This window comes from Oncorhynchus kisutch, linkage group LG5 (assembly GCF_002021735.2).
Source record: "Oncorhynchus kisutch isolate 150728-3 linkage group LG5, Okis_V2, whole genome shotgun sequence".
Classification (NCBI taxonomy): domain Eukaryota; kingdom Metazoa; phylum Chordata; class Actinopteri; order Salmoniformes; family Salmonidae; genus Oncorhynchus; species Oncorhynchus kisutch.
The window spans coordinates 48,789,795-48,814,502 of record NC_034178.2 but is presented as its reverse complement, the minus strand read 5'-3'; the positions used below and the strand labels follow the sequence as shown (position 1 = coordinate 48,814,502).

Genomic DNA, 24,708 nt, shown 5'->3' with positions numbered 1-24,708 from the left:
TCCACAAGTCTGGTTCAACCTTGGGAGCAATTTCCGAACGCTTGAAGGTACCACGTTCATCTGTACAAACAATAGTATGCAAGTATAAACACCATGGGACCACGCAGCCATCATACCACTCAGGAAAGAAACACGTTCTGTCTCCTAAAGGTGAATGTACTCTGGTGTGAAATGTTCAAATCAATCCCAGAACAACAGCAAAGGACCTTGTGAAGATTCTGGAGGAAACAGGTTCCAAAGTATCTATAGCCACAGTAAAACAAGTCCTACATCGACCTAACCTGAAAGGCCACTCAGCAAGGAAGAAGCCACTGCTCCAAATCCGCCATAAAAAAGCCAGACGATGGTTTACAACTGCACATGGAGACAAAGATCGTACTTTTTGGAGAAATGTCCTCTGATCTGATTAAACAAAAATGGAACTGTTTTGCCATAATGACCATCGTTATGTTTGGAGGAAAAAGTGGGACGCTTGCAAGCCGAAGAACACCATCCCAACCGTGAAGCATGGGGGTGTTAGCCTCATGTTGTGGGGGTGCTTTGCTGCTGGTGCACTTCACAAAATAGATGGCTTCATCAGGTAGGAAAACATCTCAAGACATCAATCAGGAAGTTAAAGCTTGGTGGCAAATGGGTCTTCCAAATGGACAATGACCCCAATAGTTGTTGCAAAATGGCTTAAGGGCAACAAAGTCAAGGTATTGGAGAGGACATCACAAAGCCCTTGACCTCAACCCCATAGATACTTTGTGGGCGGAACTGAAAAAGCGTGTGTGAGCAAGGTGGCCTACAAACCTGACTCAGTTACATCAGCTCTGTCAGGAGGAATTGGCCAAAATTGTGGAAGGCTTCCTGAAACGTTTGACCCAAGTTAAACAATTTAATGGCAATGCTACCAAATACTAATGAGTGTATGTAAACTTCTGACAGGCTGGGAATGTGATGAAAGAAATAAAAGCTGAAATAAATCATTCTCTTTACTATTATTCTGACATTTCACATTCTTAAAATAAAGTGGTGATCTTAATTGACCTAAGACAAGGAATTTTTACCAGGATTAAATGTCTTTGGCTAAGGTGTATGTAAACTTTCGACTTCAACTGTAACTACTACAGTGTGGAAATTGTGAAGGATATGTTCACGTGTAAAATGTTTGCAGACGGGAGAATTATGATGCTGAATAATCTGTGAATGGAAAATGTTGCAACTGTGGTGGGGAACATACTCCGGACTTCCTCGAGTGCCCTGTTAGGGTGATGGAGGTCGAAGGTGTCAAGGATCAGGGCTGCGCAGCGAATCTTCTATGTGGAGGCGATGGAGAAAGTCGAAGAGGCAACAGTGTTTAAAGATATGGCAGTGGATGCAATGCAACCTGTTTCTAGTGTTTTAAGTAAATTGGGTGACCTGGGTACACTTATTGTGGAGAAGGTTGATTTTGTGGCATTGATAGCCACAGTCATTAATGGTACAACACAAGTGTCTAAGAAGTCCAAGAAGCTGGGTGTCATATCTGCAGCCGGTACATTTTTAGGGCTCCAGGCACTACAAGAACTTTTGTCGTTAGGAAAAGTCCCGCCCTCACAGGATGCTTCTGAGCCTGTGTTGGGACCTAATTAGAATGTTTTTACAGAAATGGTAGATTTTGTTTAGTTAATTTATTTTTGGGTAGTTTGTATGATTATTTTATTTATTTTTACCAAAATGTTTTCCTTTCTTGTGATCCTTATTATACACCCGCACATTAGGTGGCGGAATGCACATTTAATTGTTGCGAACGCCATTATACCATAGAAGAAGGAAACGTCATCCTCCCGGAAGTGTGCATTTGGTATGAAAATAAATCTACGCGCGATTATACATAGCTAACGTTACTTGCAGGTCACAGTTTCTGAATTATTTTCTCACTTTTAGTTTAGCGAATCAAAACTGTAAGAAACTAACTACTCCTTATCAAGAACTGTCATCATGGCCAATTTGAATGAAGCTGATTTACCACCAAATCTGACTTGCCTCAAAGTAAGTGCTGGTTCAAAACAACTCCCACCTAGACAAGCTAACGCTAGTTAGTTAGCTAGCTAACGTTACCTATTTTCTCAAAATAGCTTAACAAAATAATATAAACCCATGTTAGCAAGCGAATATAGCACATGTGTCAGCCAGTTACTATAGCTAGCTAACTTACTTTTATTGTTTTGGCTTTTTAAACATGCATACAGCTAACGTTAGTTAGCAAACAAAAAAAGCTAGCTATTTAGCCCAGCAGTGTATATAACAATCATGTCAGTGTAGATGCCTTTAGCAACGCGTTACTAAAAGCAGTTTGTTAATGTGATGCTCACTAAGTAACTATCATACTGACTATATTATTTCTGCAATGCAGAATGTTGATACCATTCTCCGATGTCCCATTTGTTTCGAATTCCTGAGTATCGCAATGATGACCAAATGCTCTCACAACTGTAAGTTATCCAGATTTTGTCGTCACTAGACACAACCTATCCATTCATTTTCAAACAATGTTATAGCTGTACCGTTAGGCGTAGGCTATAGAAGATAACACTTGTCTCATAACAATATTGTACCCACACCTGATTATGTGAATTTCTCATTACAGTCTGCTCTTTGTGCATAAGAAAATTTCTGTCCTACAAATTACAATGTCCAGTATGCAATTCAGTAAGTATGATGCATGGTTGCACTGCATCATGACAATAAAACTATCTTTCAAATGTAATCTGTTTAGGTAGCTTGAACATGTCAAAATCAGACAAGCATTTATTTTTCTCTATTTTAGCCTACAACAGAACAGGACCTAAGAAACAACCGGATACTGGATGACCTGGTCACAAACTTTAAATCTGCAAGGTACCTGTTGTGTATTAAATACTCACATGATATGCTGGTAGAAAAACAGAGAAATTGAGAAGAAATCCATCATGTATCTAGCCTATATCTTGAAGCATCTATTCAGGCAACATGTAGCTCAACTGAGCCTTGATAAGTGTGCTTACCGATACCATAGATGAACTGCCAATTCATAATAGAGAAACCACAACACTTTGTATTTTGAAAAGGCCACCATGCTCAGTGTCTCAAGGTGAAATCTATGCCTGATACCATAAGCCCAACTGGCAGGTTTCATTAGTTTATTTCTCAGTTGAAAAAGACCACCTAAGATTTAAAGCATTCTTTGAAAAGTGCATATTTTTTTTCAAATGCATGTTTATTATGCACCGAGTATACAAAACATTAAGACACCTGCTCTCTCCAAGACCTAGACTGACCAGGTGAATCTACAGTGCATTTGGAAAGTATTCCATCCCATTGACTTTTTTGGCTTAGTCATCACTGTGTAGATTGAAGAGGGGAAAAAATAATGTAATCCATTTTAGAATAAGGCTGTAACGTAACAAAATGTGGAAAAGGGGAAGGGGGTCTGAATACTTTCTGAATGCACTGTAGGTAAAAGCTATGATCCCTTAATGATGTCACTTGTTAAATCGACTTCAATTAGTGTAGATGAAGGGGAGGAGACAGGTTATAGAAGGATTTTTAAGCATTGAGACATGTATTGTATATGTGTGACATTCAGAGGATGAATGGGCAAGGCACAAGATTTATGGTAATAGGTGCCAGGCGCACCGGTTTGTGTCAAAAACTGCTGGGGTTTTCAAGCTTAACAGTTTCCCGTGTGTATCAAGAATGGTCCACCACCCAAAAGACATTCAGCCAACACTGACACGACAGTGGGAAGCTTTGGAGTCAACATGAGCCAGAATGGCCGTGGAACACTTTCAACACCTTGTAGAGTCCATGCCCCTATGAATTGAGGCTGTTCTGAGGGAATGTCGACTCAATATTAGGAAGGTGTTCCTACTGTTTGGTATACTCAGTGTATACATTCAGAACCATTCAAATAGTGCTGTTTTGTGTACTGGCTTTATAAGTTTTGTTCTGATGTTTGGGGATGCAATTAAAATGTGTAATTTTAGAATGATTATACTGAGGATAAAGTGGAGGGAATGATAAACTACCTCTGGAGGCTTCGCCTGGCCTTGCGATTTGTCAGCTCATTAATCTAATGAGATTAATAGCACCGTTAATAGCATTTTTCTACCACTTTATGTGACAGTTGCATAGTGTTACAGTATGTCAATTAATTGACAACAAAAAAGCAAGCAGCATGAAATACTTTACTTTGGCCTTTAGGGTAATGTATTTCCCTCCCTATATAGATGTTGTGAATGAGATTGGACGCTGTGTTTAGGGAGCAGGTCTCCTGGTTTCCTAGTAACTATCAGGATGCCCTTTCCTCTGGGAACTGGGTGATTCATGCCTTCTCTAAAACCATGGCTCTGCATTCCTCCCTGTTATTCACAATGGAACTGGCCTGCATCTGAATAGTAAATCAGGCATGCAATCAGATCAAACTGTCATGTGGGCTTAGATCATCTCCAACTCATCTCATCCTCTTCTGCCTGGGCTCAACCCATGCCAAAGCGCACCTCGTGGGGGAAAGTTACAACTCTACAGTGTCCTCTGTCTCCTTGCTCTTCCCCAGAGGGCATAGGGGTACATTGTTTGTTAGGGGTTGGGCGATATTAGGACAGCATCATCTATCAACAGCTGTCATTGATGGTGATGACATTGTGATGTGACAGACGATGGTTTAGCCTATTTGAACTTGACTGGCACCACGCAGTAAAGAACATCTTGCAGGGCAGCACATGTGATATTCTGATACTTTACCTATTCCTATTTTTATAACCTCATTCAGTAAGTATGTTGTGTACAGAATAGAGGTCGACCGATTAATTAGAGCCGATTTAAAGTTTTCATAACAATCGGAAATCTGTATTTTTGGGCACCGATTTCCGATAAAAAAAAAGAAGAAAAAAAGTGAGATTTTTAAAATACCTTTTATTTAACTAGGCAAGTCAGTTAAGAGCACATTCTTATTGTCAATGACTGCCTAGGAACTGTGGGTTAACTGCCTTGTTCAGGGGCAGAACGACAGATTTTCACCTTGTCAGCTCAGGGGATTCAATCTTGCAACCTCACAGTTAACTAGTCCAACGCTCTAAACATTGCACTCCACGAGTAGCCTGCCTGTTACGCAAATACAGTAGAAGCCAAGGTAAATTGCTAGCTAGCATTAAACTTATCTTTAAAAAAAACAAGCAATCATAATCACTAGTTATAACTACTGATCCAGTTTAGCAGGCAATATTAACAGGTGAAATGGTCATTTCTCTTGCGTTCATTGCACGCAGAGTCAGGGTATATGCAACAGTTTGGGCTGCCTGGCTCATTGCGAACTTATTTGCCAGAATTTTACGTAATTATGACATACATTGAAGGTTGTGCAATGTAACAAGAATATTTTGACTTAGGGATGCCATCCGTTAGATAAAATACCGAACGGTTCCGTATTTCACTGAAATAATAAACGTTTTGTTTTCGAAATGATAGTTTCCGGATTCGATCATATTAATGACCAAAGGCTCATATTTCTGTGTGTTATTATGTTATAATTAAGTCTGATTTGGTAGAGCAGTCTGACTGTGCAGCAGCAGGACTGTAATCATTCATTCAAACAGCACTTTCGTGTGTTTTGCCAGCAGCTCTTCGCAAGCACAGCGCTGTTTATGACTTAAAGCCTATCAGCCTAATGGCTGGTGTATAGCTGGGTGTGCGCTAATACTGTTTCAAACGTCACTCGCTTTTAGATTTGGAGAAGTTATTCCCCTTGCGCTGCAAGCGCTGCAGCTTTTGTGGAGCGATGGGTAACGATGCTTTGAGTGTGGCTGTTGTCAATGTGTTCCTGGTCGAGCCCAGGTGGGGGGGGGGGGCGGAAGCTATACTGTTACACTGGCAATACTATAGTGCCTATAAGAACATCCAATAGTCACAGGTATATGAAATACAAATGGTAGAGAGAGAAATAGTCCTATAAATACTATATTAACTACAACCTAAAACCTCTTACCTTGGAATATTGAAGTCTCATGTTAAAAGGAACCACCAACTTTCATATGTTCTGAGCAAGGAACTTAAACGTTAGCTTTTTTACATGTTTTGCACATATTTTACATGGCACATATTACTTTCTTCTCCAACACTTTTGTTTTTGCATTATTTAAACCAAATTGAACATGTGTAATTATTTATTTGAGGCTAAATTGATTTTATTGATGTTTTATGTTAAGTTAAAATAAGTGTTAATTTAGTATGGTTGTAATTGTCATTATTACAAATAATACAATTTAAAATATCGGTATCGGCGTTGAAAAATCATAATCGGTCGACCTCTAATACAGAATGCAATAGTGGGATGTAGGCCAGACAGAATGGAGAATTCCACCAAAGCAGTGCAAAATGGCCAGTCAGAAAATATAGTTTTTTGCTCTCTGTCAGATGCATGGACCTTTTTTTTTGTAACGGACACTAGCTGTTTAAAAATAACTTAGCCTCTATTACCGTCTCTCTCTCCATTTGATAGGCTATGAATCTGACTTTGGGCTCATAGGCTACGCTTTCATTGTTTTATGCATGGCTTTCTTCTAATCAAACCATGAATGTAATGGAGTTCCATCTCAGTTGTTTGAAAAGCCTAAAAGAAGGTAAGGTAGCCAGGGGACTAATAATAAGAGAGAACCAACATTATCAATAGCCTTTTGAAAAATCAAATGCCAAGTTCAATGAAGTTAAGCTTATTAAGAAATAAATTATTCACGCGATCCGGGTAAATCCCTCCATGTGAGGTTTAAAACCAAATGGCCAATAACCTAGCGTCACTCAGTAAAGCATCATGACTCTCGAGTCAGTAAAAAGAGTTGTTCAAAAATAACTAATCATTTGCAAACTGCTCATCACTACCTACTAGGCCTATCATAAGCTTTAAGACAAGTAAAAATTCTAAACAGTAGCTTATTTATCAAATATTCTAGCCTCAGAAGATGTTGTCCTAAAGTTGCCGCTTTCAAAAATAACAAGAATGAACGTCTATAGCATAGGCTATTCTAAATCACAGCTTTATGATGGTCCTGTGAAATCAGAGTGGAGTTAGGGGGTGAGGTGTTAACTACTAAAACCTCTTAGCTACCTGGGATGCATCCTCGATTGAATCCTGGAAGGTGTGAGCATGGCCACTAAAGTGCTAGGGAAGGTTAATGCAAGGACTACATTTTTGCTTAGAAAGTCCAATCTGCTTGATAAGGTCTCCAGTAGAGGGCTAGCCACTGCCCTCATTCAATGCCATTTTGACTGCGCTAGTACTTCCTGGTTTGGGGGCTTATCTAAATTGCTGAAGGGTAAGCTGAAGTTGCTGAAGGGTAAGCTCCAGAATAAGCTGATCAGGGTGGTATTGAAGGTGAGTCCACATACTCACATAGACATGAGCTTCTTTCAGGAACTCTATTGGCTGCTTGTTGAGGGTTTCCCAGAGTAGTCTGGGTTTGGTTTACAGGAGTATTTATGGTCTTGCACCCAGATATCTAACTGATTTATTTCCCCAGGTTAGGGACGCACACAATCACAGCACCAGATCAGGTGTTGCTAATTTGTGTTTATACACTTTCAGGAGTAATGTTGGAAAGGTACTTTCTTGTATGCTGGAGCTTCAGAGTGGAATGTGTTGCCTCTGTCCATAAAAACGTCTTCATATTATGTATTATTATTTTAGGCAAATAAAGCAATTATTATCCAGTTCTGAAGACTGTAGACTGGTTATACATCATAGGCTGATAGAAACAAACTCACTACGGTAAGACAGTCTGATGAGGAACGGGCTGTCACTGCGCCGTCATCAAATCAAAGTTTATTGGTCATGTACACAGATTTGCAGTGAAATACTTGTTTCTAGCTCCAACAGTGCAGTTATACATAGCAAAAGAAACTAAACAATACACACACACTCCAGAAAATAATACAAGTTGTATGGGATGAGCCATGACTAGAATACAGTATATACTGTACATATAAAGTGGGTGAAACAGTATGTAAACATTATTAATGTGACCAGTGTTGAATGACTATGTACATAGGGGAGAAGTCTCTAAGGTTCAGGGCATGGTACTGGATGGAGGCAGGCTAGTGGTGACTGTTTAACAGTTCGATGGCCTGGAGATTGAAGCTGTTTATTTGATTTATTTCACCTTTATTTAACCAGGTAGGCCAATTGAGAACAAGTTCTCCTTTACAACTGCGACCTGGCCAAGATAAAGCAAAGCAGTGTGACACAAACAACACCAGTTACACATGGGATAAACAAACATAGTCATTACCACAATAGAAAAATCTATATACAGGGTGGGCAAATGTTGTAAGATTAGGGAGGGAAGCCAATAAATAGGCCATAGTGGCGAAATAATTACAATTTAGCATTACCACTGGAGTGATAGATGTGTGGAAGTTTAATGTGCAAGTAGAGATACTGGGGTGCAATGGAGCAAAAAAACGGTGCAATGATCAGTAAGATGCTCTGACAGTTAATGTTTAAATTTAGTGAGGGAGATATAAGGCTTCAGTGATTTTTATTTTTACCTGCTGGAGAGCGTGCTATGGGTGGGTGCTGCTATGGTGACCAGTGAGCTGAGATAAGGCGGGGCTTTACCTAGCAAAGACTTATGGATGACCTGGAGCCAGTGGGTTTGGTGACGAATATGAAGCAAGGGCCAGTCAACGAGAGCGTACAGGTCGCAGTGGTGGGTAATATATGGGGCTTTGGTGACAAAACGTATGGCACTGTAATAGACTACAATTTGCTGAGTAGAGTGTTGGAGGCTATTTTGTAAATGACTTCGTCGAGGATCGGTAGGATGGTCAGTTTTACGAGGGTATGTTTGGCAGCATGAGTGAAGGATGCTTTGTTGCGAAATAGGACGCTCATTCTAGATTTAATTTTGGATTGGAGATGCTTAATGTGAGTCTGGAAGGAGAGTTTACAGTCTAAACAGACACCTAGAATATGTGGACAACTACAAATACCTATGTCAGAACCGTCCAGAGTAGTAATGCCAGATGGGCGGGCGGGTCCGGGCAGCGATCGGTTGAAGAGCATGCATTTAGTTTTACTAGCATTTAAGAGCAGTTGGAGGCCATAGGAGATTTGTATGCCATTGAAGCTCGTCTGGAGGTTAGTTAGTACAGTGTCCAAAGAAGGGCCAGAAGTATACTGAATGGTGTCGTCTACGTAGAGGTGGATCAGAGAATCACCAGCAGAAAGAGCGACGACATTGATGGGAACAGAAAAAAAGTGCCCGAGAATGGAACCCTGTGGCACCCCCATAGACTACCAGAGGTCCGGACAACAGGCCCTCCGATTTGACACACTGAACTCTATCAGAGAAGTCGTTGGTGAACCAGGCGAGGCAGTCATTTGAGAAACCAAGTCAGTTGAGTTTGCCGATAAGAATGTGGTGATTGACAGAGTCGAAAGCCTTCGCCAAGTCGATGAATACGGCTGCAGTTTGGTCTCTTATTGATGGCAGTTATGATATCGTTTAGGACCTTGAGCGTGGCTGAGGTGCACCCATGACCAGTTCGGAAACCACATTGCATAGTGGAGAAGGTATGGTGGGATTAAAAATGGTCGGTGATCTGTTTAACTTGACTTTTGAAGACCTTAGAATGACAGGGACACCTACAGCACCTGGTTCACAGGAAGACAAAGATAGATATTGGTATGTAACAGTTTGGGTCTAGAGTGTCTTCCCCTTTTGAAGAGGGGGATGACCGCGGCAGCTTTCCAATCTGTAGGGCTCTCAGACGATACGAAAGGTTGAACAGGCTAGTAATAGGGGTTGCAACAATTGCGTTGGATAATTTTAGAAAGAGAGGGTCAAGATTGTCTATCCCGGCTGATTTGTCGGGGTCCAGATTTTGCAGCTCTTTCATAACATCAGCTATCTGGATTTAGGTGAAGGAGAAGTGGGGGAGGCTTGGGCAAGTTGCGGCGGGGGGGATACAGAGCTGTTGACCGGGGTAGGGGTAGCCAGGTGGAAAGCATGGCAAGCTGTAGAAAAATGCTTGTTGAAATTCTCCATTATCGTGGATTTATCTGTGGTGACGGTGTTACCTAGCCTCAGTGCAGTGGGCAGCTAGGAGGAGATACTCTTATTCTCCATGGACTTTAGTGTCCCAGAATTTTTGGGAGTTTGTGCTGCAGGATGCAAATTTCTCTTTCAAAAATCTAGACTTTGCTAACTGCCTGTGTATATTGGTTCCCAACTTCCTTGAAAAGTTGCATATCGCGGGGGCTATTCGATGCTAATGCAGTACGTCACAGGATGTTTTTGTGCTGGTCAAGGGCAGTCAAGTCTGGAGTGAACCAAGGTTTATCGATATCTGTTCTTAGTCCTACTTTTTTTTTATGGGGCATGCTTATTTAAGATGGTTAGGAAAGCACTTTTAAAGAATAACCAGGTAAACTCTACTGATGGAATGAGGTCAATATCCTTCCAGGATACCCGTGCCAGGTCGATTATAAAGGCCTGCTCGCTTAAGTGTTTTAGGGAGCGCATGACAGTGATGAGGGGTGTTCTTTTGACAGCGGACCCATTACGCATGCAGGCAGTGATCGCTGAGATCCTGGTTGATGACAGCAGAGGTGTATTTACAGGGCATGTTGGTCAGGATGATATCTATGAGGGTGCCCGCATTTACGGATTTAGGGTTGTACCTGGTAGGTTCCTTGATAATTTGTGTGATAAGGAGGACATCTAGCTTGGATTGTGGGATGGCGGTATGTTAAGGATATCCCAGTTTAGGTCACCTAACAGTATGAACTCTGAAGGTAGATGGGGGGGCAATTTATTCACATATGGTTTCCAGGGCACAGCTGGGGGCTGAGGGGGGTCTATAACAAGCGGCAACAGTTAGACTTATTTCTGGAATGGTGGATTTTTAAACGTAGGAGCTCAAATCTTTGGGCAGAGACTTTTATAGCATGACAAAACTCTGCAGACTATCTCGGCAGTAGATTGCATCTCCACTCCATGTTGATGTTCAGAATTTTTGGTGGCCTTCCTAAGCCAGGATTCAGACACGGCTAGGACATCAGGGTTGGCGGAGTGTGCTAAAGCAGTTGTTGATAAAAATACAAGTGTTATGCATGGAACTTTAAATAAACCTCTCCTTAATGCAACCGCTGTGTCAGATTTCAAAAAAGCTTTACCAAAAAGCACACCATGCAATAATCGGAGTACGGCGCTCAGACACAAAAACAAGCCATACAGATATCTGCCATGTTGTGAAGTCAACAGAAGTCAGAAATAGCATTATAAATATTCATTTACCTTTGATCTTCATCAGAATGCACTCCCAGGAATCCCAATTCCATAAATGTTTGATTTGTTCGATAAAGTCTATCATTTATGTCCAAATACCTCCTTTTTGTTCACGCGTTTAGTACACAATCCAAACTCACGAGGCGTGGGTTCAGACAGTCATATTACAGTTTGTAGAAACATGTCAAACGAAGTATAGAATCAATCTTTAGGATGTTTTTATCATAACTCTTCAATAATGTTTCAACCGGAGAATTCCTTTGTCTGTAGAAATGCAATGGAACGCAGCTAACTCTCTCGTGAGCGCATGTGATCAGCTCATGGCACTCTGCCAGACCCCGGACTCAATTACCTCTCATCCCCCCCCCCCCTTCACAGTAGAAGCCTCAAACAAGGTTCTAAAGACTGTGGACATCTAGTGGAAGTCTTAGGAAGTGCAATATGACCCCATAGACACTGTATATTCGATAGGCAATGACTTGAAAAACTTCAAACCTCAGATTTCCCACTTCCTGGTTGGATGTTTTCCTCAGGTTCTGTTGAGGATCAGCATGGCAGATGTGTTTTTGTCTACCCTTACTACTTGGGGGCTGCCTGTCAGAAATCAAGGATCCAGTTGCAGAGGGAGATGTTTAGTCCCAGGATCATTAGTTTAGTGATGAGCTTTGTACTATGGTGTTGAATGCTGAGCTGTACTCAATGAACAGCATTCTCACATAGGTGTCCTTTTGTCCAGGTGGGAATGGACAGTGTGGAGTGCAATTTGAGATGGCATAATCTGTGGATCTGTTGGGGTGGTGTGCGAACTGAAGTGAGTCTAAGGTTTCCGGCGTACTGGTGTTGATGTGAACCATGACCAGCTTTTCAAAGCACTTCATGGCTACCGACGTGAGTGCTACGGGCGGTAATCATTTAGGCAGGTTCTTCGCCATCTTTTGCCCAGGGACTGTGGTGGTCTGTTTGAAACATGTAGGTATTACAGACTCTGTCAGGGAGAGTCAAGTAAGACTCTTTCCAGTTGGTCTGCGCATGCTTTGAGTACACATCCTGGTAATCCGTCTGGCCCCGTGGCTTCGTGAATGTTGATCTGTTTAAAGGCCTTTTCTCACATCGGCTACGGAGAGAGTGATCACAGTCGTCCAGAACAGCTGGTGCTCTCATGCATGCTTCAGTGTTGCTTGCCTCGAAGTGAGCATATATGGCATTTAACTCATCTGGTAGGCTTGTGACTCAGCTCGTGGCTTAGTTTCCCTTTGTAGTTCTCAATAGTTTTCCGTCTCTGCCGCATCTGATGAGCATCAGAGCCAGTGCAGTAGGATTCAATCTTAGTCCTGTATTGACGCTTTGTCTGTTTGATGGTTCGTCTGAGGGCATAGTAGGATTTTCGGGTTAGTGTCTCGCTCCTTGAAAGCGGCAGCTCTAGCTCGGCGCTGATGTTGCCTGTAATCCCTGGGTTCCATTTGGGATATGTGTACGTACAGTCAATATGGGGACAACATCGTCGATGTACTTATTGATGAAGCTGGCGACTGAGGTGGTATACTACTCAGTGCCGTTGGATGAATCCCAGAAAATATTCCAGTCTGTGCTAGCAAAAACAGTCCTGTAGCGTAGCATCCACATCATCTGACCACTTCCTTATTGAGTGAGTCACTGGTACTTCCTGCTTTAGTTTTTGCTTGTAAGCAGGAATCAGGAGGATAGAATAATGGTCAGATTTGCCAAATGGAGGTTGAGCTTTGTATGTGTCTGTGTATGGAGTGAAGGTGGTCGAGAGTTTTTTTTCCTCTTTTTTTTCCTCCCCCCTCTCTGGTTGCACATGTGACATGCTGGTAGAAATATTAGGTAAAACGGATTTAAGTTTCCCTGCAGTAAAGTACCCGGCCACTAGAAGTGCCACTTCTGGATGTTGGTTTGGAGCCCGTAAAACGGCAGCCATCCCTTCCGGCACCATTATGTAACTCTGATTTAGAAGACAGTAGGCAGTCATTACCTGTTATGTGGCCTGCTGTTTTATCTACTCCCATAATCCAGTATTGGCATTTTGATTATCTATCTATCAATGAGGTTAGGTGGAGCAGGCAATGTTGTGTTCTTTGTATGGAGAGGGATCTCTACTTTTGAATAGGGATGGGACTTTGCTAAATCTGACTTTGATCTGATAGCTACCAAGTAATGTTGGGCTCAGTATAACTAAAATTTATATTGTAACCCTTACTTTTTACACAACAATACTGCTTCTGCTTTGGCTTTAATGGGGTACAGGATAAAACTAACATAATTAGAAAAAAGCTTTACATGTGTGTGTCAATACTTAGCCTTACTGTCAGCCTCTATTAAACTATTGCATTATCCTAGGCCTAAATGTTGGAATTCTTCAAAGAAATGTAAGATACCACCCATTAAAATAACATGTTAGCAAGCAGTTATTTAACCACCATGACACAGTCCTGTCTAAAGGATGTAAACAACTTCTTTGGTACTATAAAGGCTATGTTTCAACACTTCCCTTCAATTTATTCAGTCTTTGATTTGGTCTGTGCATTGTCTGTACGGCCAGTCTACTGCTGCTTATTGTTAATGTATGCTTTCCCCTGCTTCTGAAAGGTGTCTAAATGTGTCCTTGACCCTGCTGGTTATCTCACACACTGTAGTCTCTGGATTGATGCCAAATAGGGGTGCTTATAACCTGGACATTGTGTGGTGAAATGGACATTCATTATTTTGCATATCCCACTCCCCCTGATCCCAATGCCCGGAGAGTGGGGTCAGCCATTATTGACTGCGACCTGGGAGCAATTAGGGTTAAGTGCCTTGCTCAAGGCAAGATTGACTAATTTATTTTATCTAGTTGGCTTGGCGATTTGAACTAGTTACTGGCCCAAGGCTCTAACCCTATTATATTTAACTAAGGGGTAAGGTACTGTGAGCAGTCCTGGTGGGGGATTTATGGCTTTTTCTGCTCCGCATAGTGTGTGCTGTGAGGGTGCTGGCTGCCCTGTGTGCAGGAGTGTGTTGTGACCTGCTCTAATGCTCAGAGCGAAGACATAAAATGGTTTCAATATGGAAAGCAGAGCATTGCACACCTCATTGATTCCACTTTATGGCCCAGTAATGGCTCTGCAGCTTCCAGGCACCAGCTGTATTTGTTTGCTCTCCACATTTCCAAGATTGTGGCCAACTGGCCCAGTCTTTTTCGCTCGCAGGGAAGTGCAAGATAATTGGACATGTGCAGTTTCTGTCAAGGGGCTCACATTACTCTTTCCAATGGGCCACAAGACCTCCAAGAAATCCTGCACCTCAATAGATGCAACTGTTTTTGTTTAGCCATTTTAGTGAGTGTTTGTTTCACTGTGTGTGTGTGATTTTGGGTTGTTGTACATATTTGTGTGAAATTGTGAATGAATTTTATCAGACTACTTAGAGCTGGAGGATTTGTCAGATTTGTCCTCTTGTTCCTCTGCTGTGACTGATTGACTATTTATTTACACTAAAGCTCTGATGTTCTTATCCCAGACAGCAGTTGTCAAATGCTAATTTTGACTCGCCTCCAATATCCCGGAAGGCCCCGGCCTCATCTGTCAAGTGTAAAAAACCTAGACAGACAACGGCCCCCAAGAAGGAGGCCTCCATCTTCAATCACTTTTTCCGAAAGGGGCCCACCACCTCCACAACTTCTCTCACTACAGAGGCCACGCCAGCACAGCAACCTATTCCATGCAGAAAGAGACTGTCTGACACTCCTCTACGTAGCCAAACTGTGAAGGAGGGCCCCCGTCCTACACAGACTGTGAAAGTAGTCCCTGATCATCAGGTCTCTGTGAAGGAGGAGCCCATTGAGGACATACCACCCCAGGTGCTGGTGTCTGTAAAGATGGAGAAGATTGACTTCTCCATGACAGGGCTGGCGTCCCTGGCTGATTCACAGTCCTCATCACAGGACCTGAAGCCTCTAGTTAAAGGTAAGGCCTGCCTGCTGACTGACTGTCTCCAGGAATTCTTCTTCTCTGTGTGTGTGTGAAGACACTAATTCTATTTTCCATTGGAACATTTTGAATATGAGAGACTTGGCTGCCAAAACATAGTGTTTCTAATGGATACAGTATGGGCCTATGCTTAAAATGGAAATGCCCTCCATAGAGAAAGCAATGTTGGTTGTACTGTTTTTGTACTAGTTGCATAGAATATTCTTGTCCATTAAAGACATGCTCAGGACCTTTTGGCGACTACTAAGTATTTCTTAAACCTTCCAGTTTGAGCTGGATGTGTAGTTCATACATGCATAATCTATGAGCAGAATTACTGTTTTACCTCAATTAGCCACAAAATCCCTAGATTGAAAGCGACTGTTTTTCTGGAAGCTGTGCTGCTCTATTTTTCTTACATTTTCACCCATGTGGGACAGCCCCCTAGCAATTTGACTTCTAGTCAATGAGCTTCAGCCACTCACCTTCTGAGTGACAGCTAGCAAGATGCACACACACAGCAGAGTGAGAGAGCAATGACATGATGCACATACAGTCCCAGTCAAAAGTTTGGACACACCTACTCATTCAAGGGTTTTTCTTTATATTTACTATTTTCTACATTGTAGAATAATAGTGAAGACATTTGGGTGATAGTGAAGGCCAGGTCATCTGATGCAGCACTCCATGACTCTCCTTCTTGGTCAAATAGACCTTATACAGCCTGGAGGTGTTTTTGGTCATTGTCCTGTTGAAAAACAAATGATAGTCCCACTAAGCTCAAACCAGATGGGATGGCGTTTCACTGCAGAATGCTGTGGTAGCCATGCTGGTTAAGTGTGCCTTGAATTCTAAATAAATCACAGACAGTGTCACCAGCAAAGCACTGACACACATCACACCTCCTCCATGCTTGACAGTGGGAACCACACATGTGGAGATCATCCGTTCACCTACTCAACGTCTCAGAAAAGCAATGTGTGTTGGAACCAAAAATCTCAAATTTGAACTCATTAGACCAAAGGACAGATGTCCACCAGTCTAATGTCCATTTCTTGTGTTTATTTGCCCAAGCAAGTCTCTTCTTATTGGTGTCCTTTAGTCGTGGTTTCTTTGCAGCAATTCTATCATGAAGTCCTGATTCATGCAGTCTCCTCTGAAAAGTTGATGTTGATGTGTCTGTTACTTGAACTCTGTGAAGCATTTTATTTGGGCTGCAATCTGAGGCTGGTAACTCTAATGAACTTATCCTCTGCATCAGAGGTAACTCCGGGTCTTCCTTTCCTGTGGCGGTTCTCATGAGAGCCAGTTTCATCATATCGCTTGATGGTTTTTGTGACTGCACTTGAAGATACTTTTAAAGTTTTTGAAATGTTCTGTATTGACTGAACTAAATGTTTTAAAGTAATAATGGACTGTCATTTTTCTTATTTGAGCTGCTCTTGTCATAATATGGACTTGGTCTTTTAGGCCCATCTTCTGTATACCACCCCTACCTTGTCACAACACAACTGATCTACTCAAACAAAAAAAAGAAATAAATTCCACAAATTAACTTTGAACAACAACACACCTGTTAATTGAAATGCATTTCAGGTGACTACCTCATGAAGCTGGTTGAGAGAATGCCAATAGTGTGTAAAGCTGTCATCAAGGCAAAGGGTGGCTACTTTAAAGCATCTCAAATATAAAATATGTTTTGGTTTAACTTTTTTGTTGTTGTTACTTCATGATTCCATATGTGTTATTTCACAACGTAGAAAACAGTACAAATCAAGAGAAACCCAGGAATGAGTAGGTGTCCAAACTTTTGGCTGGTACTGTATCTGCACATATGTGATGTAGTAACCAGGGACCACTTTGGGGTGTTGAGCACTACCTTCAGAACTACTGGCTAAAAAGCACACAAAAGTACTGGGTAATCCCTTAAAAATGATGGATGATTTCAATGCTGCATGGAAATGTGGCCTTTTCACAATGTGTGTCTCCTTTTCTATATGTGTGTTTGTCTATAAATCCTGCTGTGTGTGTTTTTCAGTGGAGTGTCCTGTGTGTTCTGTGGGCATCCTTGAACAGTTCATCAACAAGCACCTGGACAGCTGTCTGACCCAAGGGGAAAAGAAGGAGAGCCTTAGGAGGTACCATTGAACACACATCTCACAGGGGTTCAAGAGTTCACTTTTTCACGTTTCTACTTATTTTAGGCTCCCTTGACACTGATGACGTCCAAACTAAGCTGAAACTTCAAAAAGTGTCCCTTAGAATTCCCCTAGAATGTTCTATTAACCTTGATGTAAAGCTAGTACTAGGTCAGGTATGTGACTTATGTTTTGATTTATTTTGACATGTCTCTGAGTTGTATATTTAGTTTAGATTTATGTTTGGGGAGATGTAATATCCCTTCCTCTGCTGAAAGTACTGTCTACTCAAATTTGAAGTCAACCTGGAAATGTTTATTTCTGTCAATCTAATGGAAGGTTCCACAGTAGGATAAATATAGGCCTGAGCCATTTGATTCTCCATCAAACTTGTGAAGTGTACATGACAGCACGGAACCCTTGATTCGTGACCTTGATGTCAGAGTGATGGATTACACAAATTCCTATACTCTTCAACACATTTGACCTGCCACACAGCTCTGAATAGGAGCTGGTGAGGAGTTGTCAATGCTACTGTACTCATATAAATGCCATGTGGTCAGAACTTTGTCCTGTCCTGAATCCTCCTTATGGACTTTCTATTTGAAAAGCAGAGAAGGGAACAACAACAGAACTGAAACAGAATTACTTGGAAAGCCCCGATAATACCCAAATATATTTATTAGCCTTACGTGGGTGGTCAGCGCAGTAATGGAAAAACCCAATTGTCAAACTTGAGTAAAAGTGAAAGTCACCCAGTAAAATCTTACTTAAGTATATTTCAAACCAAATACTTTTACTAAGTTTCAAAAGTAAATGTAATTGCAAAAATATTTAAATATCAAAGTAAAACTATAATTCATTTCTCATTCCTTATATTACGCAAACCAGACGGCACAATTGTATTTTTAAAAATTGTATTTATGGATAGCCAGGGTCACACTCCGACACTCAGACATCATTTACAAAATCAGCATTTGTGTTTAGGGTTTCTGCCAGATCAGAGGTAGTAAGGATTACCAGGGATGTTCTCTTGATAAGTGTGAGCTGGACCATTTTCCTGTCCTGCTAACCATTCGAAATGTAACCTGTACTTTTGGATGTCAGGGAAAATGTATGGAGGGAAAATGTATGGAGTAAAAAGTACATTATTTTCTTTAGGAATGTAATGAACTAAAAGTTGTCAAAAATATAAATAATGTACAGATACCCCAAAAACAACTTAAGTAGTACTTTTAAGTATTTTTACCTAAGTACTTTACACCACTGGGTAAGCGACAGCGAAGAGCTTTATACCGTACACTGCTGCCAAGATGTCTGGCTCCAAATATGTGTCTGTTCTTACAAGTGGTAGCGGAGTGACTCCCGGCCTCCAATATAATTTAATTAAGGAGCCTCGCTCCGCCCTGCATATCAGGCCTTAGGTTGACCATAAAAAAGAAAAGGAGAGCCTCACACTCTCAGATGCTATAATTGAATAACCGTTGTTTTGACAGACAGGCTGTCTTCATCAGGGTAAAATGACAAACACTGTGGGTCACTAGTTTATATGGATTGGAAGGTTAACTATGGACATTAAATTCATGTTGTCTTCTTCTGTGGTGCCCTCCCTATGATGGACTGTTTTTGGGCCAGCCAGAGGTCTGAGTGCTGCAATAACAATAACTTCCTCACTGTAGTTCATCATGGAATGAATAATAGTCTAATGACCATGTTATAACAATTTGTAAACTGATCTTCTCTATGACTTCATATGGCACAGCTCCCTAGGTGCCAAGAGGAAGCCGATGAGGAAGCTGGTATACACACTGCTGTCTATGCAGGAGCTGAAGAAGAGGCTGAAGGAGTGCCACCTCTCTGCCCAGGGCACGAGAGACCAGCTGGTCAGGAGGCACCAGGACTTTGTACACTTCTACAATGCCCAGTGCGACGCCCTCGAACCGAAATCAGGTAAGAGTGCCATTTTCACTGTGAAAAATTACGATGACAGGGAGTCAACCTTGGCTGATGGTACAAATCTGCTTTTAAATGTCAAAGCAGTCTTCTAACCACCATAAACATACTTTCCTCAATTCAAAGCCATTGTTGTATAACTGTTTTGGCCATTATTGACTCCAAGCTATCATTCACGATTGACGAACCTTTACAAGAAAAATGTGAAATCACACCTGCTAGTTCCAATTTCTGTGCGTGTGTGTGTAGCGGAGGTAATTTACAGCAGCCCAGTGTGGTGTGTACAGAGCCAGGCCCACTGACGGCTGTGTTTGCGGAGAGCACTGCAGACCATGTCACAGCCCTGCCAAGTACTCTCTGAGTTAGTATTTCTCCATGATGACACAGAACCTGCCTCTGCATGGAACGGTCAGAGGTTCAGCACAACAGAATAGACATCTCTGATGGGAAGCAGTGTTTGAATGAAACACCAAGGCCTGCTTTGAGCCTAGCACATAATTTGAGTCTACTCTTATCAAGACGTAAATCATTTCAGCTCTAGCAAGTATTTTTTCTTGCCTTGCCTTTTGCCATGCTTCTGTGATATCTTGAGGGTGTTTATTACAGTACTTGTACATGCTCTAAGAATGTCAGTGAGTGACCTTGATACATGATCATGCTAGGTGTAGAATGGCATGTCCTCCTAGACCTAGCGCTTGGCTTGTACTATCCAGTCAGTAGTTGGGCATGTCAGAGGATAAATGCTGTTAACAACACAATACTTTATATATTTGACCGGCGGACAGGTTCTCTAATCCAACAGCACCTGCTCAGACTAATCGACATGAAATGGCCAGGAGACGTGTGTGTGTGTGTACAAATCACCCATAAAAATGTAACCACTTGATAGTTCATGTGCATCTCTGAGGATGCTTCATTTCCTCAGTAGTGGTCTCCGGGTCATATACCTTAATGTGGTAAAAACAACAGTTCACATAAACAAGCCATGTCTGTGATCCAGAGGGTCATAAAGGTCTCTGTTCGTCCTCTTTCAATAGCCAAAGACATCGCCAAAGAAGTGGAGGCCAACGAGAAGGCCAGGAACCAACTGCAGGGGAAAACCAAATGTGTACGTACCAAAACAGGATCAAGGCATCACTGACTAGCGCCACAGGACCACCGGATAGTTTCTGTTGTTCCCAACATGGCACCGTGTCCAATAAAAGGTGTTGTCTCTCGTAAACAACCTGGTCTAGTGTGTTCTTGAAGTTAAAATTATCACTTTACATGGTCTTTTTGTTGTCCAATTGTGTTGCAGGCTATGGTCTTCTCTAAGAACCAAAGTCTGGGGCAAATCGATGAGATGCATTCAACTTACAGTAAGTCATGTCTGACTGGTATGCTTCCTCCATTGATCTGTTGTCAGTAGTTAGGTTGTTATCTAATTTGTGACAGATTTTAATGCTATTTTTCTAAAAATCTGCATAAAGAAAATATGCCCATTTTCCCACCAGTGGTGTTTTCACCAAACGGATTTGTTACGGATAGAAGTCACAAAATGTTATTATTTGCATAAGTTTTCATGTACCGAATAAAAAATATAGTTCAGTGTGTTTCCATCGCATTTTCAACTCTACCAATAGTTTTGTCACAAACTGTTGCATTTAAATAGCAAATGTGCCTGATCTAGACAACAGCATACAGTGCAGGTAGGCTGTGTGGGTAGGCTAGTCTACATGAGATTATTATGGATAAGAGCTAGAATATTTTATTTGTCAAACTGCAGTCAAGCATTGATCATCATGTCACCTGAATCAGACCCTCAATTTATTGGAATGGATCATCAAGATCAATGTACTCTTTCACCACCCTGTGAAGTTCATTAGTTATTTCATCTGTAGCCTAAGAAATTGCATGGTTTCCCAAGTCATAGTGGAAGGATCACACACCATATCATTGCATAAATCCAAGTTTAATTCGATAAGATGGTTATTATATGAATATTTGCGCATTAAAGCGTTTCCACTGCCATTTCTCGCAGAATACATTTTACCGACACAAAATATGTGTCGCAAATCAAACAAACAATGCTACACACTGTAGTAGCTCTTGATTATGTAGTGCTTACTTTAGAATGTTGCAGTGTACTGTGTAGAATACTATACTAAACACTGTAGTGTCCCTCTACCACGTAGTGCTTACTTTAGACTGTTAGCTGCTAGATTTGTCGATGCTTTTTTTTCATTTGAACGTGATGTCCCTGGGGAGCTCATGCCATGAATTTTCCTCTGATGTTCCCCCCTCGATCATGTAGTGCTTACTATATCATTTTGTAGTATACCATACTCCCCACTGTAGTATCCCTTGCAGTGCATCAAATTAACTGTTTGGTCCACCGGCCACTGGTGCAGGGGTGCAAAGCTGTCATCAAGGCAAAGGGTGACTACTTTGAAGAATCTCAAATATAAATATATTTTGATTTAACACTCTTTTTGGTTACTACATGTGGTGTTTCAGTTTTTATATCTTCACTATTATTCCACAATGTAGAAAATAGTAAAAATAAAGTAAAACCCTGGAATGAGAAGGTGTGTCCAAACTTCCTATTTATCTTTCGATGGATCAAGCAAGCAAAGTTTATTAAAGCTTAGGCTTGCTTGTTTGACAGACAAATAACACATTAACATGCGCACACCAAAATGATTTAGATCAGTTACTTCCACTAGACTAAAAACGATGACAAACAATACTGTACTTCTGATGGTAGAAAATAACAGGTAACCACTGCATTTACATGAACAGATATTTTAGAAATACAAATGGCTTTACTTAAAGACAGTCACCTTATTGGTGGGCGCAGCCAATAAACTGCCTGGACCTGAAACGTGCAATGCCTCCAAAAAAACCTTTACATTATGAACATCTTGAATTTTGTAACACATGATTAAACTCACTGATGGTCAAACTTAACACATACCATTCAGAACAATTGACCACCCCAAACAGTTCTTAAAGACAGCATGGTCACAAAATGGTTGCTCACAGAACTAAACCAACAGCAACAATGCCCTACAGCCTATACACACAAAGGACCTTCCAGGTAGAAAGGCTCTTCCAGGTACAAAGCTCTCCCCTGGACATGACCAAAGGGTGCTTTTTTTACATTTCCTGCATGTCCTTCCCTAATAAGGGTGGCTCGGGAAACAGTGACCAAAATGTGGTTCTTGCAGTTACAAGACTAACTGATTGAGGATTAGGGGAAGGTTATGGTGATGCCCATCTACTGTGGGATTTCAGTTAAAGATCAGCCGGAAGCAGAGGTGCTGTTCAGTTTAAGAGTCTTATAGATTCAGGTAATGGAGATGATACATGGCAGGGAATGATTGACAGTTGTTGACATGTGATTTGTCTTGAATCAAGACTTGGTTGGCTTTGTATAGAGTATGGTTTACCTAAAAAGATGCACAGAAATAAAGAAATATAATGAACAGCAATAAACATGCCATTAACAGCCGATTTCATTATGTAATAATCAATGACAATCTCCACAGAGGAGCTCTGTCAGAGTGACCATCGGGTTCTTGGTCTCCCCCGATTGCTCAGTTTGGCCGGGCGGCCAGCTCTAGGTAGAGTCTTGCTGATTCCAAACTTATTCCATTTAAGAATAATGGAGGCCACTGTGTTTTGGGGTCATTCAATGCTGCAGAATTTTTTTCGGTACCCTTCCCCAGCAGCATCTACGGACAATTTGTTTTTGCTCTGACATGCACTGTCAACTGTGGGACCTTATATAAACAGGTGTGTGCCTTTCCAAATACAATCAATAGAATTTACCACAGGTGGACTCCAAGTTGTAGAAACATCTCAAGGTTGAGCAATGGAAACAGGATGCACCTGAGCTCAATTTCGAGTCTGAATACTTATGTAAATAAGTTTTTTTTTTTTTTTTTTCAAAATGTCAACCTTTTTTAGTTTTGTTATTATTGGGTATTGTGTGTAGATTTGATTTAGAAAACAATTATTCAATCAATTTGGCTGTAATGTTACAAAATGTGGAAAAAGTGAAGGGTTCTGAATAGTTTCCGAATGCACTGTAAATATAGTAAAGCTACAGTTTTTTTAGACTAGTATTTTTTTCATGTGGGCTGGCCCTTAGATACTGTATCGGCGCGGCAGGTAGCCTCATGGTTAGAGCATTGGGCCAGTAACCGAAAGGTTGCTGGATCGAATCCCCGAGCTGACAAGGTAAAAATCTGTTGTTCTGCCTCTGAACAAGGCACTGTTCCCCGGTAGGCCATCATTGTAAAGAATAATTTGTTCTCAACTGACTTACCTAGTTAAATAAAGGTTAAATTTAAAAAAAGATACTTAAACATGGTGCGTTTTATTTCAGAACGCTTAGTCATTCCAATCCACTTGAGTGGTGCACTCACTTTAGTCCTTGTACCAGTTTAGGAGAAGTCATCTTCCTCTGAGAGCTCTGAAGTGAATCAGGCCAGAACCAGAGATAAGAGGAGTGGCTCTGTCACATACACAGAACATATCAATACAGTGGGAGTGCAACAGGGGTGCACCATCGAGCCTGCTCAATGCCCTCGTATGGCTAAGGACCCACTTCAGCGGAGAGAATTGCCAGGAAGACCATAAGCTCCCCTGGTGGCTGTGTGGCTGTATATTCTGAGATAACTGTGATGAAGTGATTAAGCATCAGGGACTCTCACAGCAGCAGACATTACACCATGAAGAGGAGGGAAACGCTTAGGTTTACTGGGGTGTTTCAGTGTCTCTCTCTGGTGAATAATTATGACCTGTAATAGCCTTTACCCAGTGGGACTTAATTTATGCAGAAGAATCTGAGACAGATTGTGTTTGCCTTGCCTCTTGGGCAGACAGACAGACAGAGTGAGAGTTTGTAAGGGGACCTTATGGAACTTTGCAAGGTTAAGTGGCTGTGATAGCCAGAGGAAGATAAAAGGTGGGTGGAACTAGAAATTGCTTGGTGGTGCTATCTTTGATAAATATGGAGATTGAAATATTGATCTGACTCACGAAGGGGTGTATTATAAATAGCTGGCTTAAATGAAAACGGTTTGATTAATCAGACCAGAGCAGGCTCGCCCGGCTCCGCGATGACTCACTCCTCTGGCTGTTAGATCAGTGAATGGGCAGACACCAGGGATATGGCAACACACACGCACAAACACAGAGTGCTGGCCACATGCGGTATGTGGTAGCAGTCTCGCTCTCTCTTCCAAACATGTGAACAAGATGGGCACACTCCATGAATGTCCCTCCATCAGTGTGCTATTGTTGTCATTGAACAGCAAGGTTGCGAGCAGGACCCTAAAACAATGCCAAGCAGAACTCTATCAATGGAGACCAGTT

General features: G+C 41.5%; 1 protein-coding gene across 2 annotated transcripts in view; it reads left to right on the top strand.

Annotated features, from left to right (window-relative positions):
• Nucleotides 1-1,786: 1,786 nt before the first annotated feature.
• LOC109891181 (E3 ubiquitin-protein ligase RAD18) overlaps nucleotides 1,787-24,708 on the top strand; it is a 101,339-nt gene continuing 78,417 nt past the window's right edge. For both annotated transcript variants that reach the window (XM_020483520.2, XM_020483519.2), the window contains exons 1-9: nucleotides 1,787-2,016; nucleotides 2,381-2,459; nucleotides 2,615-2,676; nucleotides 2,795-2,865; nucleotides 14,805-15,250; nucleotides 17,292-17,391; nucleotides 19,154-19,341; nucleotides 20,382-20,452; nucleotides 20,642-20,702. In XM_020483520.2, coding sequence (XP_020339109.1) covers nucleotides 1,966-2,016; nucleotides 2,381-2,459; nucleotides 2,615-2,676; nucleotides 2,795-2,865; nucleotides 14,805-15,250; nucleotides 17,292-17,391; nucleotides 19,154-19,341; nucleotides 20,382-20,452; nucleotides 20,642-20,702 — 1,129 coding nt within the window. In that variant the 5' untranslated portion in view covers nucleotides 1,787-1,965. The remainder of the gene's footprint in view (nucleotides 2,017-2,380; nucleotides 2,460-2,614; nucleotides 2,677-2,794; nucleotides 2,866-14,804; nucleotides 15,251-17,291; nucleotides 17,392-19,153; nucleotides 19,342-20,381; nucleotides 20,453-20,641; nucleotides 20,703-24,708) is intronic.